Source organism: Ictalurus furcatus, chromosome 9 (genome assembly GCF_023375685.1).
Source record: "Ictalurus furcatus strain D&B chromosome 9, Billie_1.0, whole genome shotgun sequence".
In the NCBI taxonomy this organism is placed as follows: Eukaryota; Metazoa; Chordata; class Actinopteri; order Siluriformes; family Ictaluridae; genus Ictalurus; species Ictalurus furcatus.
This window is the reverse complement of record NC_071263.1, coordinates 20085030-20106821: the sequence shown is the minus strand read 5'-3', so window position 1 is coordinate 20106821 and position 21792 is coordinate 20085030. Positions and strand designations below refer to the sequence as shown.

General features: G+C 40.1%; 1 protein-coding gene across 3 annotated transcripts in view; it reads left to right on the top strand.

The window, feature by feature from the left end:
- The window catches only part of aqr (aquarius intron-binding spliceosomal factor), a 49803-nt gene that overhangs the window by 6187 nt on the left and 21824 nt on the right, over positions 1-21792 (top strand). For all 3 annotated transcript variants that reach the window (XM_053633580.1, XM_053633578.1, XM_053633579.1), the window contains exons 9-25: positions 378-478; positions 592-668; positions 2592-2656; positions 3847-3963; positions 4149-4262; positions 6314-6417; positions 9155-9257; positions 12534-12654; positions 12743-12884; positions 12966-13144; positions 14736-14903; positions 16634-16803; positions 17079-17320; positions 17497-17640; positions 18214-18283; positions 19643-19753; positions 20119-20228. In XM_053633580.1, the coding sequence (XP_053489555.1) occupies positions 378-478; positions 592-668; positions 2592-2656; positions 3847-3963; positions 4149-4262; positions 6314-6417; positions 9155-9257; positions 12534-12654; positions 12743-12884; positions 12966-13144; positions 14736-14903; positions 16634-16803; positions 17079-17320; positions 17497-17640; positions 18214-18283; positions 19643-19753; positions 20119-20228 (2138 nt within the window). The remainder of the gene's footprint in view (positions 1-377; positions 479-591; positions 669-2591; positions 2657-3846; positions 3964-4148; positions 4263-6313; positions 6418-9154; positions 9258-12533; positions 12655-12742; positions 12885-12965; positions 13145-14735; positions 14904-16633; positions 16804-17078; positions 17321-17496; positions 17641-18213; positions 18284-19642; positions 19754-20118; positions 20229-21792) is intronic.

Below are 21792 nucleotides of genomic sequence, written 5' to 3'. Positions count from 1 at the left end.
CAGCACCACACTCATGATACTTACAGAAATAGCAGTGTGTTCCAGATCAGCATTCATTCATTGACCTCTACGCTTTGTGAACATTTTCTGCTGTAAATGCACAAACAACTCCTCTATTTAATCATTTTCTACAACAGCCATATGATCAGTACATTGAAAATATATACACACACACTATATTTCTCTCTCTCTTTCTCTCTCTCTCTCTCTCTCTCTCTCTATAATATAATAGAGAGAGAGACATAAAAACCCATTGTGCACTCTATTGATTGTAACTCATTTGTAGTGCATCGGTACTCCCTGTTTTTGACTGTTTCTTCAGATTCATACAGTGTCTTAGATATTTTTTTATTTTAAATAAAATAAATGTTTTACAGTCACGACTCCAACATGAACTGAAAAAAGTTCCCAAGCTGCAGAAGTTCTGGAATCTTATAAAGAAGAACTATGATAAAATGGATAAGAAGGATGCTGAACAGTATGAAGCTTCTCTCTATCTTACTTTCACTACTTTAAAAAAACCAAAAAAAACAAAAAACACATCTAGTTTTTGTGAAATGCAATGCTCATCACACAACTTTACTTTGGCAGAGCCCAAAGGGAACGGACCTTTCTTTCTGCACTCATAAAGAAGTTCCTTAGTGTGCTGATGTCCATCCCAGCATCAGGTAAGTGTTCTAATACTGACACAGCCGGCTTCTCCACAGCAAACTCTATTCTGGTCAGCAGACAACTCATGTTGTAGATTCACGGGTAAATAAAGGATAAATTCATTAGTTAGTCCAGTGGGCAAGTCTAATCTCCAATGTGCTGCCCAGTCTCATGTTGCCCAGAAGCTTAATTGACTAGGCTGAAAAAGATGTACTTAAGGTACGGCAAGTGCATTCATTCGATCTATGTACAAGTATATTAAGATATCAGCATTGTCTTGGACTTTATTTTGCGTCGTTTCGTTGGTGTTTCCACGTACATGCATGTTCCTGATTCTGTCATGGTCTTCATCCCTTCAACCCTAATTAAGCCACCTAGTTAAAATCGCTCTACTGACAAGCAGCTCTCACCTCGACTGATGTGTGTAGTGCAGCAGGCAGTGAGATTCAGAAAGAGCGGCAGGTGCTATAGTTACAGCGTGCAGCATGCGAAGCACATTGTTTAACTATAGCATCATATTAGGGCTGCTCGATTACGGCAAAAATCATAATCACGATTATTTTGGTCAGTATTGCGATCACAATTATTAAACACGATTACTCATTGACTTTGGAAACATCATGCATTTATTGAACTTTTTTAAGAAAACTTTTTATTGTATTTTTAACAGTGGATTTCCTTGAATATAATTCAACTGGGAAAAAAATGTAAACCAAAATTAAATAAATTAGTTTAATTAAGTAAATTAAACAAAGCTTGCAGAGCACGTCACGTGACGCTTCGCAAGAAATGAACTTTACACTTCCTTAGCCAATGAGATTCTGTCTCCTGGTTTAGCTCAGCCTGTAGTTTCTGTTTTGACCATATTTAGACCAGCTGTCATGACGCTAGAGGAAATGAGCCCAATGATGTCAATCATTATTTCTTTTTGTACCACATCGGACTCCTCAAAACCAAATTGTTTCCAAACGGCTGAAATGGTTTAATCTTTTTTGTCGATCAAAGCTGAACTTAAAAATGCCGCAGCCTGGCGGGGAGGGAGTTTGGCCTTTTAGGGAGGGGCGAAAGCACACCGCCGTAAAGAAGAATGGAGAGCGGTTTTAAAAAAGACAAAATGAGAGCAAGCGAAACGGAATGTGTTATAATAATCATTTTTTTCTCGATTATATTGTTTTCTTGATCACCACAGGCCAAAATTGAAATTGAAAATTCGATTAATCGCACAGCCCTACTACATACCATGAAAATTTAGTTTTGTGGAAGTCGTTAACGGACTATTTCTTTTCCTATCTATGGTTGTTGAACTTATCTCTGTGTAACTACAAATTAAACACTAATATCCCATACACAAAATCTGTCCTGTGTGCCCATGCTTTGTCAACTGGCGTTTTTTTCCTTGATCACTGATCGGCGTAACCAGATTTGGATTCAACCGATTGTGTAGGGAAAATAGTAAAATGTCTTCCTTGATTTCCCAGTACACATTTAGTAGGCTTTCATGGTATTCAAATGAAGGTTAATCACGCATCTCTTTGACGTACTATCATACCCTGCCATATATAACTGTCTGTCTGGTTTACACATTGCGGCTACTCCGATTTCTTCATTCCTTTAGAGTGGAGCTTCTTTCTGTCCCCCTCAAACCTTTCTCCATCCTCTGACCATTTTGTGGTGCAGGTGGTACAGCTGGCTTTCTCTGGCTGCCTAATTCAAGTCGACACCACACGACAGACAGTGTGGTATGCGAGATGGAGACACACTGCTCTGCCCAGTGCATACTTATACCCTCTTAATCCTTCCTGTCAGTTGCTGTCTCTCTGCACTATATGGAGTTGCTGGCTGTGGGATACACTTGTCTGTGACTTTAGGGCTCTCCAACATTCCATATTGTGTTATTTGTACTCCCTGACCCTGAGTTTTTTCCCCCTTTCCTGGTATAGGCCCAATCTCCATGGAAAAAGTGCACTACTGCGAGAGGTTCATCGAGCTTATGATTGACTTGGAGGTAAGACGGTTGTTATGGCAGCAGGCTGATGGAGCCCTAGGAGAAGCTTTATTAATGCCATTAGATGCATAATTGGGGCCAACTTTTGAACTATTTGAACTAGATAAGTGGGGCCAACTTTTGAACTATTTGAACTACAGGAACTGGTAAGCTTGTTGAACTGACCAAGCTTCCCAGAATGACTGACCATCTTACCTGTGTTTTATTAAAAAAAACTAATTCTCTATTCGTGTCATGCCTGGCAAAACATTTTGTCACACTAAGTCAAAAATTTATTTTACATTCTGTAGAGACATTTTGCTAACAGCAATAGTGCCAACAATGCTATATGCATGAAAATACAATAAAAAGCCACATTAATGTTCACATATGTGTGCAGCAAAACAGTAAAGGACAATGCAACTTCAGCCTCAGGTTCCTCCATGTTTGCTGTCATATGTCACACAATTTTGTTCACTTTTGTCATTAGATGTAATTGCCATGGTGCCTACAGTGGAAAAGCAAATCAGGAGTCCTGGAACTGTGAAGTTCTTGTTCAAGATTCACGAACCCTTAAAAGTTCCTTTTCATTCATAATTTTTTTTTAAAGGCTGATCTCAGGTCGATGTAACGTCCAGATATGACTGGGTCCAAATGGAATTTACTGTTTATTTCTCCTTATTTTGCGTCACTGTTCTACTGTATTGCTTATAAGATTCGAGTCATGATGATATGAGATATTACTACCAACGCAGGCCTTGTGAATGGCCAATCTTGGAGAAAATCTGCAGTTTTGAGTTGCACGGTCCTTATTTGCTCTGTCTTCACTTTGCACTGTTTCAATCTTGGCAGAAAAGAAAGGCTATTAAACTTAAATCCTAGGGGATTAGAGTGCTGCACATCCTGTTCTAGCACATCTGATTCAAAAGTGACTTTTCCTGACTGGAGTTTGAGACGTTTGATAAAATGTGAACGTGTTACAAATATTCTGCTGCATAGTAATTGATGTCGCAACCAATTTGAGCTAAATAACAAAAACCACAAGTTATGGCATATTTGGCTATATCTGAGTGTGTGATTTTATATATACAGCTTACACTATAGCTGGTAATGCTTTTAGCTCTTTAATTGCTAGTTATTGTATGGCGTTGAACGGAAGTTGCTTTGAGAGTTGGTTTTTGTGAGCACCTAAACCTCTATTGTTTTTGCAGGCTCTGCTCCCAACTCGCCGTTGGTTCAACACTGTGCTGGACGACTCTCACCTGGTGGTCAGCTGCCACCTGTCCAGTCTCACACAGCGAGAGAAAGAAGGTCACCTTTTCTGCCAGGTTGAAACTTTCTACCTTAATAGAGTCTGTGTATACTTATGGTACAATTCACGTATTTAAAATCTTAGTCCATTTTGTCGATGAGGCATGAATTATTAATGGCTCATTTGTGGAGATATGACACAAATTATGACATTTAGGGAGAACTGGTGAGCTGTGCTATAATGGTGTTTTCTTTCATGTAGCTGCTGGATATGTTGAAGTTCTACACAGGTTTTGAGATCAATGACCAAACTGGCAACGCCCTGACAGAGAAAGAGATGACCACTCTTCACTATGACCGGATAACATCACTGCAGGTAAATAATGCACCTATTATTACAAAACTTCTGCCTGACATACGGTATCTCACAAAACTGAGTACACCACTCACATTTTTGTAAATATTTGATTATATCTTTTAATGTGATAACACTGAAGAAATAACACTTTGCTACAATGTAAAGTAGTGAGTGTACAGCTTGTATAATAGTGTAAATTTGCTGTCCCCTCAAAATAACTCCACACACAGCCATTAATGTCTAAACTGCTGGCAACAAAAGTGAGTACACCCCTAAGTGAAAATGTCCAAATTGGCCCCAGAATGTCAATATTTTGTGAGGCCACCATTATTTTCCAGCACTGCCTTAACCCTCTTGGGCATGGAGTTCACCAGAGCTTCACAGGTCCTCTTCCACTCCTCCATGACGACATCACGGAGCTGGTGGATGTTAGAGACCTTGTGCTCCTCCACCTTCCATTTGAGGATGCCCCACAGATGCTCAATAGGGTTTAGTTCTGGAGACATGCTTGGCCAGTCCATCACCTTCACCCTCAGCTTCTTTATCAAGGCAGTGGTTGTCTTAGAGGTGTGTTTGGGGTCGTTATCATGTTGGAAGACTGCCCTGCGGCCCAGTCTCCGAAGGGAGGGATCATGCTCTGCTTCAGTATGTCACAGTACATGTTGGCATTCATGGATCCCTCAATGAACTGTAGCTCCCCAGTGCCAACAGCACTCATGCAGCCCCAGACCATGACAGTCCCACCACCATGCTTGACTGTAGGCAAGACACACTTGTCTTTGTACTCTTCACCTGGTTGCTGCCACACACGCTTGACACCATCTGAACCAAATAAGTTTATCTTGCTCTCATCAGACCACAGGACATGGTTCCAGTAATCCATGTCCTTAGTCTGCTTGTCTTCAGCAAACTGTTTGCGGGCTTTCTTGTGCATCATCTTTAGAAGAGGCTTTTTTCTGGGACGACAGCCATGCAGACCAATTTGATGCAGTGTGCGGCGTATGGTCTGAGCACTGACAGACTGACCCCCCACCCCTTCAACCTCTGCAGCAATGCTGGCAGCACTCATACATCTATTTCCCAAAGACAACCTCTGGATATGACGCTGAGCATGTGCACTCAACTTCTTTGGTCGACCATGGCGAGGCCTGTTCTGAGTGGAACCTGTCCTGTTAAACCGCTGTATGGTCTTGGCCACCGTGCTGCAGCTCAGTGTTAGGGTCTTGGAAATCTTCCTATAGCTTAGGCCATCTTTATGTAGAGCAACAATTCTTTTTTTCAGATCCTCAGAGAGTTCTTTGCCATGAAGTGCCATGTTGAACTTCCAGTGACCAGTATGAGGGAGTGTGAGAGCGATGACACCAAATTTAACACACCTGAGACCTTGTAACACTAACAAGTCACATGACACTGAGGAGGGAAAATGGCTATTTGGGCCCAATTTAGACATTTTCACTTAGGAGTGTACTCACTTTTGTTGCCAGCAGTTTAGACATTAATGGCTGTGTGTTGAGTTATTTTGAGGCAACAGCAAATTTACACTGTTACACAAGCTGTACACTCACTACTTTACATTGTAGCAAAGTGTCATTTCTTCAGTGTTGTCACATTAAAAGATATAACCAAATATTTACAGAAATGTTAGGTGTGTACTCACTTTTGTGACATACTGTACCTGTTTACTTAGGTCATGTTTCAGAACGTTGTGAATCATTTTAAATAAGCTTGGTGGCTTTTCAGTGTTGTGTTCTATGTTATATATCATGTACATCTTACATGTGTCGTCCTAAAAACTTCCTAAGACATACAGAGAGCAATCTTAATCAAACCCGGCCCTGCAGTGAGTTAAAGCCTGTTTAATGTTTCTCATTTTAATTAGCAATATTAAAAAGGTGGTCTGCATATCCTCGGCATTGATAGTTTATTCTCCCTGTACCTGCTTCCGAAAAACATCAGTCAGTGTTCTGCTATAAGATTCAGGAGTAGATAGGGGGTTGTCATGTGTAGTTAGTTACTGCTAGCTCATGCTGTTTTAGACATTCTATTCAAGTTGCATGATTCTTTTACAGAGAGCCGCTTTTGCGCACTTTCCTGAGCTGCAGGATTTTGCGCTCTCTAACGTAGCAGCTGTGGACACTCGGGAGTCGCTCACCAAACATTTCGGTCATCTCAGGTAAGAAAAGTTTATGCATTAGCTTCTGTCCAAGACCGCAACAGTGCTGTTGCCTGCTACCACATCACTGTTTGGAGTGGTGCTGTTTAAAGTTGAATGACTCAAATGGTAAATGGCGCACTTTTATCCAAAGCGCTTTACACTGTGTCTCATTCACCCATTCACACACACACTCACACCAGTGGTAGCAGAGCTGCCATGCAAGGCGCTAACTTGCCATCAGGAGCAACTTGGGGTTCAGTGTCTTGCCCAAGGACACTTCGGCATGTGGAGTCACGTGGGCCGGGAATGGAACCGCCAACCCTACAATTAGTGTACAACCCGCTCTACCATCTGAGCCACAGCCACCCCAAGTAAAGTGTTATGAGCTGATAGAACACTGATGAGAATATATTGATTCTAAATTATTATTTACACCACAATTGGAAAAAAATTTACTGTCCGGGCAAGTAACTTTTTTTTTACTTGGACAAGTGAATGACAAATTAACTGACAATGCTTAATGTCAAGCTCTGCACTTGTAATGTCTGCAGTGCGAGCATTTCGCGAGGCGGTAGCAACAGAGCTGCGTTCAATACTACTAATTTGATACGGCACCTAAAACTGAACACTCAACAGAATACAGCGAGTTCACTCGGGTAACTCGGGCAAAAGCTGCACCGAAGCAACACACACTGGAGGATACTTTTAAAAGGAGAGAAATTTCCTCTCCTGGAATTGTTACACTCTACAGTGATAAGAGCCATTTAAAAAAAAAATTTTGCTTACTTTACTACTTTGTTTATTATTTTGTAAAAAATTAATTGTAAGGAACAGCATGAATGGAGACAATTGTTTTCTTAATGCATTGCAGAGCTATTCAATTGTCAAGCATGTACATGGGATTGGTTTTAATACCTTTAATGTACTGTAACATGCACCTAGCACTAGGAAAATACAAGTATCGAATCGGGACGCTGTATCAGCAGATGCTCGATATTAATTGACTCGGATCGGGATCAAGGCAAAAAAACTTGATCGGGACATCCCTAATTAAAATACCTCGTCCTGGTTTAGTGAGAATGCTCTCCCTCAGAACATGGCTGCTCCGGGGCTTAGCTAAACAGTTTTTTGTTAACAGTCCATGAGCTACCAGTTAGATTTGTGTGTGTGAACCTACCTTGGTGATGCTAAAGCTTTCCTTCATCATAGGAGAGGTTTCCTCAAGAGATCCTGTTTACGTCTATGTCCAAAAAGTGTATTCACCCATCATCAAACCACAGCCTTGTGTTTGCTTGAGTAAGCTTTTGGCTAGTATCCTTATTTGCTAGTCAGAGCAGGTGTTGAGAACGACAAGACAGACAAAACTGTCACTCCACAACGGTTCATGGGAATACTGTTTTCATTGGCTCAGGACGCTTGAGCTCATGATTTTAAGAGGAAATATTCTTGCTGTTAGACAAGAAAACTCTCAATGAGAGTCAGTGCAGCTTCTACTTTTAATTTATTTATTTATTTATTTATTTAATTCCATTCCTAAAAAAGAGAAAGGGCATATGGTCGATTGTAGATATCCATACTCTCGAACATGCATCTCGGAAAATACAAATTCTGCTGAAGCATGTAGACCTATTTCTCTTTCAGTGTACAAATATCCTTTCCTTCCCTTCCGGCTTTAACTGAGCTCTTGGGTGTCATTCAAAAGGTATTTGTCTGGTAGCTCATATAGACGGCTCTTAGAAGCTCTGTTGGAGAAGGAGGTTTTGGAGCATGCCGCCATGCTCACAGAGTACCTGAGCACCCTCGGCTTCCATGTAAATGTGTCAAGCTTTTTAGGCTTCCCCTCACAGACAGTTTTGTAAAGCCTATAGGACTAACCCTGAATTCATTATTATTACAGGCACTGTCAGCTATTATTTATAACATATATATATATATATATATATATATATACACACATATATATACACATATATATATGTATATGTATTTTTTTTTAATCAGGCTTCACTTTCAGAAAGTGGTTGGGGCACGTCCCCAGCATATGGAAGACGGAATGAAACCTGTGGAAGTATAAGAACATAATTATATGCCACATGTTTTGCAGTCTTCCACCTATTCCTGTATTGTATTTGATCAGAGAGTTAAACAGCCATGTTGCATTGAAAATTACAGCTGTTTACTGCCTTGCTAAGTGACAGGATTCAGGCCATTGAACACAGGCTCATTGCAGCTAGATGGGAAGCTGTGCCTCATTAATTTAATCGATTTGTGAGAGCCTGACAATAAACTCTTTAAACAGCTGCGTTTGTCAGACCATAACAAGACTGCCACACTGTAATGCCTGCTATTTCTTAACGGTGTGTATGCATGAAGGTAAAGGAGAGAAAAAGAGGGAACAGTGTCGGGGAGGTGGTGTTTCTGAGATGTTTCTTTTTCCTTTGGTGAACGAGACCCTGTTAAGCTCAAAGCACAGCATCATCTCATATTCCCTTTTCCTTTCATTATTTTCAAATTCATTTACATTTTTTTTGAGTGATCACATGATGGCAAAAATGATCATCCAGCCATTCTAAATTCGAAAGTTATACCTGTTTACCAACATTGCTAATAAGACTGAAAAGCTTACAAGGTTCAATCTCTAAAGCCTGTTTATATGTGTCTCTTTTGATCTTGCAAGTGTGACAGTAGTAGATTTCTTTGTGTAAGATTTACTCAGATTTGACTAAGTTTTTGTCTTCTCTCTGATTTCCTGCAGTCCCAATACCCTTCACCAGGTGGCATCATACCTGTGCCTTTTACCTGAGCTTCCAGACGGAAAAGACACGTCCTATGACAAAGAGGTGCTGTTAGAGCTCCTGGTAGGTTTCATTTTATTTAATTTAGTTTTAATTCATTTAAGATGAAACATCATTTGCTGACTCACAAAGTCATAAGCATAATAGTGTGATGATGGTGTTTTTTTTTGTATGCATGCTGAAATTAATTGACGTTGACGACCTTGAAATGCAGATTAAGCTCTCTTCTATGGCTCCTCATTTTAAAAATCCAATTAGAGTTTGATGTTCTTGAATGAATTGGCCACGAAGTGCTCTGTGTGGAGAGTGGCTGGAAACGGCCGGATGTTTCTCCCAGGCCTTTTCTGATTGGCCCCTAAACTTCCTCTCCAGCTCCTCACACACTCACATAAGCAGCCCTTTTCACTGCAGTCATCAGCACACCACCTCTGTCCTACTTTGGCCATAATTACTCTCTCCAGCTGTCCTCCAGAGGTTCAGGAGACACTTTGTCGTAATTAACTGGCTGTATTGTTGGAGCCAATGTCAGTCCACTAATTTAAGTGGCTTGTGTTGCCCCCGGCAATTCAAATCTCAGAGAAGAGGCGTTTATTATGTGTGTATTACAGGTCATGCATGTGAGCACCATTAAGCTTCAAAAGGACAAGCTTCCTACACAATTACTCTCAGAGAAATTGATTCATTTTATTGTATACGAAGGGGAAGCAGTGACTGGCAGCAAGTGGATGTTATGTGAGTCTTATTATTGAAAAAGTTGCAGGTATTAATACAGCAAATATAATATAAATGCCGTTTTAGTTTTTTGTTTTATCACATATTTTACTTCCACACATCCCAACTATTTTAGGATAAACTGGACCCTATTCCCTGTATGTGCTTATGGATATCAGTGTTAGGTTTATATTTAGAGCATTCTTGCACTGCTGTTTAATTTTTTTTTTTAGCAGAATCTACAGATGAGAAATGCCTGGATATCTTTAACCGACGCTCAGCAGACAGCTTCACACTTCCATATTTCTTACTTCTCTTCACACACCTTTTCATTTCCCAGTTTGGGTGGGGGATGGCATATGCACACAGTACCTTTCTGCCTGAGACAGAATGTACCGTTCCTGAATTACCATAGAAATGAGTGTCACCTAGGTATATGTTTATTTCCACACGTCACCAAACTGCAGAGCAGGACGCTCATTGTTCTGCCATCCATGCATCTGGCTTTTAGGTCACATCTTGATGTTTTTTTGTTGTAGGTCAGACATTAATCTAAAACAGCCATACTGAACCTTACCTTTGGTATGAACGTTTCTCTTGGTTGATCGGATCACAAGTGGCTAGCGCTAAATACAGGTCAAATGCGTCTTGTGATCTCATCACTCATACCACTTGCATGTTTATAACGAACGGCATTGCGTTTTGATATGTCATAACATCAGAAGAACCGTGTCACTAGTGTTGTCATGTTCACAATTTCCCACAGAATTGAGCTACTTTTGAGCTGTCCAGCCAAACCAGTGTATATTAAAGCATGCGTATTGTATGTACAACGTCCTCCTATCATGTATGCGTCTTCTTACTATTCAGAACTCTGGTCATTAATGTATAAATATATGCAGTACTGTGCAAAAGTCTTAGGCACATAGAAAGAAATGCTGTAGGGCAAAGATGCCTTCAAAAATAATAAAATTAAATGTTTCTATATTTAAAAAAATACTCTAAACAGTAATAAATGAAACAAAGTCAATATTTGGTATGATGATCCTTTGCTTTAAAAAAAGTGCCTGTAACTACTGCTAATTTGTGCAGTTTTATAAGGAAATGAGCTGTAAGTTCTGGAGACTTTAACTTGCTTTTGCACTTGCTTTTTATTTTTATAGCAAAATCCAGCAGCCTGCATTGTGGGGGTTTTTTTTGTGTGTGTGTCTCTGAAAAGTGTCTGTCACTTAATATGCTGCTTTCTTTACTGACACATAGAAAAATGTTGTAACATTTAAATTTTGTGCTGGAAAACTAGTATTAGGAAATCTAAAATGTTTTTTGTACTGACTCAGAAATGTAGAAGTCATAAAATAAAAATCTACAACATGGTTTGTACAAAAAAATCGGGTGCCTAAGACTTTTGCACAGTATTGTACATGTTAATGAATTACTCTACTTGTTGTCACTCTTCTTATTACTCTACTTCTTGTTCTCACTATTCTTTATTAATGATGATTTAAGTAATAAGATGAGACCAATGTATATGTATGATGCAGTTAGCATTATTTTGGGTTAGAGTTTTAGGTTTGGAAAGGGTAGATTTTGAGTTTAGCTGTGAACACCGATCAGCCATAACAGTAAAACCACCTGTCTTAACAGCTCTGACCTATCGAGGCGTGGACTCCACAAGACCTCTGAAGGTGTGCTGTGGTATCTGGCACCAAGATGTTAGCAGCAGGTCCTTTAAGTCCTGAAAGTAGCGAGTTGGGGCCTCCAGGGATCAGACTTGTTTGTCCAGCACATCCCACAGATACTCGATCAGATTGTGATATGGGGAATGTGGAGATCGAGTCAACACCTTGAACTCTTTGCCATGGTCCTCAAACCATTCCTGAACAATTTTTGCAGTGTGGCTGGGCTCATTTTCCTGCTGAAAGAGGCCAGTACCATCAGGGAATACGGTTGCCATGAAGGGGTGTACTTGGTCTGTAACAGTGTTTACGTAGGTGTCAGAGTAACATCCACATGAATGCCAGGACCCAAGGTTTCCCAGCAGAACATTACCCAGAGCATCACACAGACTCCGCCAGCTTGCCCTTATAAGGAGATAATCAATGTTATTCACTTCACCTGCCAGTTGTTTTAATATTATGGCTGGTCGGTGTATATTTAGCCATTGGATACACAATATACACTACGTTTTGTTTGAGTTCGAGGTATTCGCTGGTGGTTTTGTGGCTGGTTTTGATGCAACATCAGGTTGCTTTTGGTAGGTTTTGCAATCCCTGACATCGTAAGTGTTCACTGAAGAAGCATTCGAGACACACAAGCATACCAGGTGTGAACACCTAGCTGTCTCTGCTGTTCTCTTGTGATCGGATCACCTGTGATTGATCTTAATACCAGGTCTGAACAGGGTCTGATATTATGGGATGTGTTGTTCAGAGACGGCTGGCATATTTGCATAAATACCAGGCTCAAAGTCGAGTCTGATAATCCACATGATGTAATGTTGTGCTCTGGCCTGATTCCTCACAGTTCTAAATTTCATGTAACTGTATGTAGAGAGGGTGAACGCAGGCCAGGATTTCTGAACCCAGGTCTTTAATTAACCCAATTTGTTTCTCTCTCGTGCATGCTCAGGTGTCGCGTCATGAGCGGCGAATCTCACAGATTGAGCAACTTAACCAGATGCCTCTTTATCCAACCGAGAAGATTATCTGGGATGAGAACATCGTCCCCACCGAGTACTACTCTGGCGAAGGTGCATGTCTTTCTTCACTGTGAAACAGTATAACACAATAAATGTGAACCAACAAAAAATTCTAACTCTCATGTGATTTGTTGTACAGGTTGCTTAGCTCTGCCGAAGCTTAATCTGCAGTTCCTGACTCTCCATGATTACCTGTTGAGAAACTTCAACCTCTTCCGTCTGGAGTCTACCTACGAGATCAGACAAGACATAGAAGACATTGTGTTGCGAATGAAGCCATGGTAATTAATTCACAACATTTTCATGCCGATTATGTAGTACTTCGTGGACAGCTTGCTAAGACTGTTTCTTGTATTCTGTAGGCAATCCGAATATGGTGGAGTGGTGTTTGGTGGATGGGCCAGAATGGCACAGACCATTATGTCCTTCTCCATTGTTGAAGTGGCGAAGCCTAACATTGGAGAGAACTGGCCTGCTCGAGTCCGTGCTGACGTCACTCTGAACCTTAATGTGCAAAACCACATCAAAGCTGAGTGGGAAGGTTGGTCTGTTCTCTTATGTATAACTACATGCATCTTAATAATCCATTAAAGCCACTTTATAAGTGGATTATTCATGGAAATTACAAATCCTGGATGCCTTATGTTATCGTTTATTTTTATCTTTTCTTTTGACATTCCATTCACTTTCACAACACAGATATGCAAATGATAGGAACCTAACGCAAACTGTCATCCCAGTTGGAAAACATTTAGTCTTTAAGTGACCTTGCAGTCAGCTCAAGGGAGACAGCAACATTATAGAACAACACCCATGGTCTTATCTTGATCATTTAAACAACTTGAAACAAAATTAATATTCTGTCAGTAGAGCATTTAATAAAAAAAAATTTGTGGGTTGGCCGTAGACACAGATGCACACTTGCTGCATGGGTGTTTGAGTCACAATGCTTACTGGGTGCAAAAATTGGTCCTATGAGAACACGTTTATAACAGTTTCTGAATTACTTGTCATTGAAGAAGGCATCCAACTTAAATTTCAAAGCAGAACGATACACGGCATGGCTTTTTCTCCAAAACACATTTATTGGACCTATCCACAAAGCAGGTGTTGAAATGGAGTATGAGTTAGAAAAGCTGATATGATCTAAGACTTATCAAACCTAATACAATGTGATTTAGCATTTAGTTAGCATATTTGACTAAAGTTAGCTACTTATATACCGTGATAGGACTCGCAGGCTTTTCATTGCTGTAGAAATGATGACACTGAATGTTTATTTTCCAAAACAAATACATTTGGATCCGTACACATGGATTTTTAATCGAGTTTAGAGTGCATGTAAAAGGTTGGTTTAGAATATTCATTTGAAATGAATTCATTCAGATTGACAAAAATCTTTACATCCATATAGTCATTGTCTTCATCCTTCACTGACTTGCTGCACTTCTCTTCATCACTCATGATGAAATGCTTTCCAGCAAAGCCTGTAAATCCTTTATGTTCCCCCGAGCCTTTCAGTTGGTTCTCATCTAAGACCTTGCTCTCCTTCCTGTCTTATTTTTTTGTTTGTTTGTTTGTTTTTTGTGTGTTCTCAACATAGTGTTAGTCATGCTCTGTTTATGCTGTATCAATGAGTCTTCTATAGTTTATAATGTGTGAACAGTGAATAGGGATATCAGCACAATAAATGCAGTATGTGAAGGTGGTGGTTATTAAGTACAGGATACTGACACAAATAAGTATGCTAATTGCCTTCAGGGATCATTTTAAAGGATGTATTTGCATTAATGATTAAATGTAATATGAATATAAATCAGGCTTGCAGCCTTCATTTCATGAAATAATATAGCTCCAAATCTGTGTTATGGGAACTGCTGCAGTGTGTTGAAACAGTCGCTCTGATTCTGTCACAGTGCTTCTGCTAGGTGTGTTCAAGCATATTCCCAGCTCTTTTACATTTCCCTTTAGGAGTGTGCTCTTCCTTCCAATTTGTGTTAGAGGTGGGAATTGCATTGTGACCGTGAGGTTGTTTAATTACAGGCTCCATGTATAAAAGCTCAGTGTGTGCTGACTGAGCTGTTTCTCGTCCCTGTTCCTTTCTTCCTCACACACTCTTTATTTCTCTTCAGGGTTACGTAAGCACGATGTTTGTTTTCTGATCACGGTGCGGCCCACCCTGCCCTACGGCACGCGCTTCGACCGGCGCCAGCCCTTTGTAGAGCAGACAGGCTTGGTGTACGTGAGGGGCTGTGAGGTGCAAGGCATGCTGGATGATAAAGGCCGGGTCATCGAGGAAGGCAAGTTTAATCTCGCCTCTATTGAAATTTATTATTTTTTTATCATTGTTTTTTTAGTTTTAATTTTTTTTGCCCATTATACTAAACCAAAGCTACTCTTATACCCCCATGTTAGCAGCAGTACAGAGGCAAAAATGCATTAGATGGTACTGGTTAAAAGATGGCACTATAATTCTGTGCAATGAAATTTCACTGAAGATATATGTAAATATATGTATGTATGTGGTTAAAGGCTCTGGGTTACTGATCAGGAGGTCAGGAGTTCAAGCCCCAGCACTGCCAAGCTACCACTGTTGGGCCCTTGGGCAAGACCCTTAACCCTCATTTGCTCAGTTGTATAAATGAGATAAATGAAGTCGTTCTGGATAAGGGCGTCTGCCAAATGCCATAAATGTAAATGTAAATATATCAGAGTTCGGGAACCTTTTCAGCTGGCAGAGCCATAAAAGCCCAAAAAAAAGTTAATAATTTTTTTCTTTAGAAAAAAGAGCCAGAGAAAAGTTAACATATTTTTTTTTACTTTTTTTTTTTTTTTTTTAAATATGTGTCTCCTTATTATTTTAGTTATTATCTTTACTATTATTGCATAGTTATAAAAAAGTGGTCATGTAATAAAGGCCATTTCACATTTTGCGTGTTTTTGACATAACAGCCTGCACTTCACCTAATCATTTAGGTAACTATGATAATTTCATCAAATGGTAAATCAGTATAAGATGCAGTACAAGTAAGATTAAACGGGGCACTACTTACCATCAATGTGACTTCCAAATATGTAAATTCGTCTGTCCGTTTGGACTGGGAAGAACTATATGGACATCTTTTTTCTTTTAGCCATTTCACCTTTGTTAAAAAACTGAAAACAGACTGGCTATGTAGTTTTCAACCGATTTATGAATTAGACCGCGAAATTACCGCTCTGCTTCACATTGTCCAGTGAAATTTGAGCTTGTTGTGCCACATCGCAGTTGGTTTGTGTATACATGACGAACGGAGATTATGAATTATGTAATATTTTGATATATGTAATATGTAGAGTTTTAATTGAATTGACGCACTAACACGGAACCCCACATAGTTTCCGATCCCTGTTATAGATATATGTAAAATGTATTTATTCTATGTACTGTGTTTAAATTCTATTCGTTTATGGGTATACATTTGGCCAGGGAATGACTTCATTGTAACTGATTTAAACTATGTGGATACCTGACCGTCACACCCATGTGTGGGCCTTCCCCAAATTGTTGCCATAAAGTTGGAAGCACACAGTTGTCTCGAATGGATTTGTATGCTGTAGCTTTAAGATTTTCCTTCACTGAAACAAAGGCCAAAGCCTAGCCCAAACATGTTCAAGGATGACAATGCCCCAGTTTCAAAACAAGGTCCATAAACATGATTTGTGAAGGTTAGTGTGAAAGAACTTGAGTGGCCTGCATAGAGCCCTGACCTCAATCTCACTGAACACTTTTTGGATGAGTTGGAATGCCGACTGCACTCTAGGCCTCCTCACCTGACATCAGTGCCCAGCCTCTCTAATACTCTTGTGGTTGAATAGGCACAAAATCCACACTCCACAATCTAGTGTAAATCCTTCCCAAAAGAGCCAAGGCTATTATAGCTGCAAAGGAGGGGGACCATCTTTGGAATGGGATGTGCAGCGAGCACATATAGGTACGATGGGGCCATATAGTGTCCAGTCAGTGAATCTTCTCTGTGTTTGACTCAAGGTCCTGATCCGAAGCCCAAACTGAGAGGTGACACAAGAACATTCCGCGTGTGGCTGGATCCGAATCAGTACCAACAGGACATGACCAACAGCATCCAGACTGGTGCCGAGGACCCCTACGAGACTTTCAACATCATCATGAGACGCAAGCCCAAGGAGAACAACTTCAAGGTCAGACATTCAATTTTAGTCCAGTCATATTTTCAATGAAATTACTCTCTGTTAAATGAAATAAATAAGTAAAGAGAAATCAACTATAGAATATGTTATTGAATTAAATCAATAACATAGAGTGTGGGATTATTAAATAAAATAATACATGAATACATTTCTATAGTCAACATATCAATTTCCATTCATTGCCTTTTGTCTCCTGTCTTCTAGTCAGTAAATTCCTCTTATTTAAGGCATGTGGCTTTCACTGAACAAAATTTTTACCTTTGCAGGCCGTGCTGGAGACTATACGTCACCTGATGAACACTGAGTGTGTTGTCCCTGATTGGCTGCATGACATCATCCTGGGATATGGTGACCCAGGGAGTGCCCATTACTCCAAAATGGCCAATCAGATCTCGTCCCTGGACTTCAATGACACCTTCCTGTCCATTGAACACCTTAAGTCCTGTTTCCCTGGTTACACACTGAAGGTCACAGAGGAAGACCCAGCCAAACAGGTCCCTCCATTCAGGTCAGGAACACATTCATCCTGCTAAGATCTGACTGCTACTTAGATCTTCAAGAAGTCTTACCGTCATTTCTATCTGTTGAAGTTTAAGTCAAGTTTTTACTCCCGGTTTTGTTTTCAGTTTTGATTTCCAAATTCAAAACGAAATCTGTACCTTTTTTTTTGTTGTTTTTATCCAGAATCAAGTTCCCTGTACAGAATGTCAAGGGGAAGAAGCGGAAAGCAGATGAGGAAGGGGAGAAAACTGAGGAAGATAACACACTGATAGTGGAGCCCCATGTGACTCCAAACCGGGGACCCTATCCCTACAACCAACCCAAGCGGTGAGAGATGAACGACTGTGCTCAGACATGGGCTCACAATCACCTTGACATACATTACTTTAATGGTATAAATGTAAAGGAAATGTCACACACATGTTTGAAACACACATGTTTATAATTAAATGTTTACGATTGTGTTTATTGATTCAGGTCCTAATTGCTTTGGTGCTGTATTTTGATTATTCCTGTGAGAAGCGGTTGTCTGCCTGGCTGACATCAGATTTGCATTTAATAACATCATCATGCATGTGCAGAAAATCGGCTAGTTTTGACTGTTTTCTGAAGCCTTGAAGCTAATATTTGTGTAGATTTTGTTGAAAGTTTTATAAAGTGCACCGACTTTCAGTTCACTCTATCAGTTCTACCCTGAGCAGCACCAATTACATACAAAATGTCGAGCTTTTTCTTTTCCCCTCAAGTTCAGTCATCAAGGAAATATAAATCATCCTCTTCTTCATGCAGTATCGACGTTACACAGCTCGTCCCAGCTTTTCTTTGAAATAGAAATTAATGCGTCCTGAGGAAGTATTAGCTTAAGACTCCTACTGATTCTTGTGTTGTGTATTTCAACAGGAACAACATCCCATTTACCCCAACTCAGATTGAGGCTATTCGTGCAGGCATGCAGCCGGGTCTCACCATGGTAAGAGCAATACCTTACCTTTATTTTCCTCTTCTCAGTCATTTTCAGTCACTTCCTGTCTCGGATTGTTCATGCAGATTTAGTGTTAATTGCAGCATGTTTATTCAGTGTCAAAAACGTGATTTGTTTGAATCGCTCTCTTGCTTGGATGTTGTTGTAACTGGATATCAAGGCTATTTCTCATCGAAATCACATCATTCATGTAAATGTGGGCGGAATGAGGATGAAGTGAATAACGGCTGTGAGAGGACTTCAGTAAATGAGCCATGGTGTCCTTGCTGGCCACGGAGTGTCTGAACAGGATGCTGATTGAGAGGCATCCTCAAACTGCTGATTGGTTGTTGGCAGGGACTGTTGGCCGTTATTTATCGTGCAGTTGGCTGGAAGTGAATATGGCAGGAAGGCTATCGACAGAGTTATAAACCACGTCATCCTGCATGCCTGTCTCTCTCCACATCGACTAACTGCTGGCATGCATGGACTCATTTCACAGCCAAGCAACAGGCCTTGGGTTCCCCTACCCTGTATTATGTTCGCAGTATTTTATGTAAGCTACGTTTTCATAGATTAGATCCTTTGTGAAGGCCATGAAGAAGCAGCCATGATTTCATGTTTGGAAAATGCTTTTTGCTTGGTGCAATGCTGGGGTTACACTCAGGACATCTAAATAGCATGATATAAAATGTAATTGGTTAATGAATTTAGATATTATCAGCATACTCTTGTATTATGATCAAGTTGGTTCTACAACCTACATGTGGACGATATCTGTATCTTAGTGTTCACACTGCATGCTTACAAGTGCAGAATTCTTTTTTTTTTCCTTCTTATTTTTTTTTTTAATCATGATGTGTCCTATATATGACGCTACTCTATACATGACCCCCGTGCAAAAAGGAGCGATACTCTGTCCAGATCTATGCCGAAGTAAACAAACAAAATGGAGGCTCTCAAAGATGCATGAATTCTGATCTGACCCGCCGTTTGACAGTCATAAAACTATGTATAACATATGATGGAAAGTCTTGTCTGATGTGTGAATGTAGCAGTCGATCTGTACTTTATTCTGTATCACTCCTACTGCTGTTATAAAGACTTATCCAGGCTTCAAAGCTCTGTAATTAAGGTTTCAGGCCAAACTGCATTTCCTCTATGCATTAGTCAGACTGCAAGACCTTTCATGCCAAACACCAATACTTCTTTGCAAGAGGCCATCCTCCTAACTCATAGTGAATAAGACAAATCCGAAACAGTAGTTGAAGTTCTCCATTAACAAATTTTTTTTTATGCTGGATAACTGTACCCTGTTTTGTATTTGTTATTTAACTATCCTTCTTTTGTTTTTAACCATCTCTTTAGGTTGTAGGTCCCCCAGGTACAGGCAAAACAGACGTAGCCGTGCAGATAATCTCCAATCTGTACCACAACTTCCCTGAGCAGAGGACCCTCATCGTGACTCACTCCAATCAGGTAAAGCTCTGCCTCTGCCTCTGGTGGTTTAGCATCCATTAGTTATAATCACCACATGTTTTTGATTTAAATGGCAGCTGTAGAAAAATGATCATTCTATAGCCTGAAATGCCTGTCTAAGCCTTTATATATCTGAGGCTGTGTGTTTGTGCTATCAATCATCCTGAAACTGTTCACGCAAACCCCGTAGTTATCTATATTTGATTTGATCGCTACTTATAGCCTTGTGTTTATGTACACTTACTGTTGGAAAATAAGTATTATTTGTACTTTGGGGCAGTTCACGTTATACAAAATTATGTTCACTGAAATTGCCCCATACTAAACTCAGCTTCTGTGTGCGTTTGTGTTTTCCTCCCACTCAGGCACTGAACCAACTCTTTGAGAAGATCATGGCCCTGGACATTGATGAGCGGCACCTCCTGCGTCTGGGTCACGGAGAGGAGGAGCTGGAGACTGAGAAGGATTTCAGCAGGTGAGATACGGATGCAGGATACTGAACCACAGCTGGCCACACAACAGATCAATCAGCTTATAAACTTAGAGACCACTCAGCGCCACCTTGTCCCCCAGCGCCGTTTGTCTTCATTCTTGCTCTCTTGTTGAAGGCAGCAGCCCTTCGTGGAGTGTTTGATGTCGTAATTAGAGCTCCTAATTAGTGCCCTGAGTGTGGTCTGTGTCGTGTTTTTACACAACCCAGACTCCTGCTGTCAGTCATTTGAATAACTTAGAACGACTCAATCCTTGTTCCATGTGACAGCATTGGCATATATAATTGTGTGTGGGTGGATGTGAGCATAACATAAATATAATAGATGTAAGAAGAAGGCATATATAATAAACATGAATTTATTATTGAGATTGAACAGATAATGTTTTAAACAGATACACTACAGATACAAATAGGAGATGTACCATTCTTTTTTTAATTATTATTTTTTAATTTATTCTAAAATTAGAATTGTTACCAGAAAGGTTCACATGGCATCTAATTGAGACTAAAGGTGTTTGTAGGATACAACAAAAGTTGCACTGGCAGATATGAAGCTTGTGGGACTAATGACTGCTGGGTTTTTCCGGTGTTTTTGGACACAGTCGTAATGTTTCAACAAAGAAAAAAAGCTTTCAGGGTTAGTCCACACCCATTAAGGAGTTTAAATCCAAATCTAAATATTTGGAAACTATACAGAAAGAGGTAGTGGCATTGTATTACTCCCCAGTTGGTAGCATGCTGATTATTTTATGCTTGTTTTGGCACAATTCACCTCAATTCAAAGTTAAATTTTGCAGATATTTTGAGTATATGGGCTTTTTTTCATGGCCTGACGTCCATTGTCCATTGTCTCTGGAGTTCACAGAAAACACTTGAACTGAAAAAGCTTATATAATAGTGTGTCAGAGGGTACGATCCCTGCTGATTCAATTCAATTTTATTGCACTTTTATCAATAGACATTGTCAGAAAGCAGAAATCCGGATATAGATTTAGATCCCCAATGAGCAAGTCTAATGACAGTAGCAAGGAAAAACTACCTGAGACGACATGAGGATGAAAACTTAGGAAACCTATCCTCTGCTGAGAAACTCAGGTGATGGATTTATAAATCATTGCTCTTCTACAATTGTATACGATAAATTGCCACGTGTGTTGAAAGTGGGTTCAGTGAGAGTGTATTGTGAATAAGAGTCCTGGGATGAGCACAGGACAGGCTTTATGATTACGGTAGCATCTCTTATGCACAAGTCTACAGTATCCAGGTGAGATTATCCACTGAAGCAAGGGTTAGACTTGGATATTGGCTTTGTAATGGAAAGCAGAGGGGCCTGTTGGTGCAAGATCAGTGATGATAAATGTGACTGCATCTGCTCTGCATGGGCACGATTGCATTATGCAGATTGCACAAGAGCCAGACAGACGCAGAGGACGAGGGATAACAACATTCAAATTCCACTGAGTTTCCGACCCAACGGCAAGAGGAAGGCGAAGGCAAAAGGAATTTAATCAACAACGCGTGGTCTCGATAAATGAAAGGCCCTTGT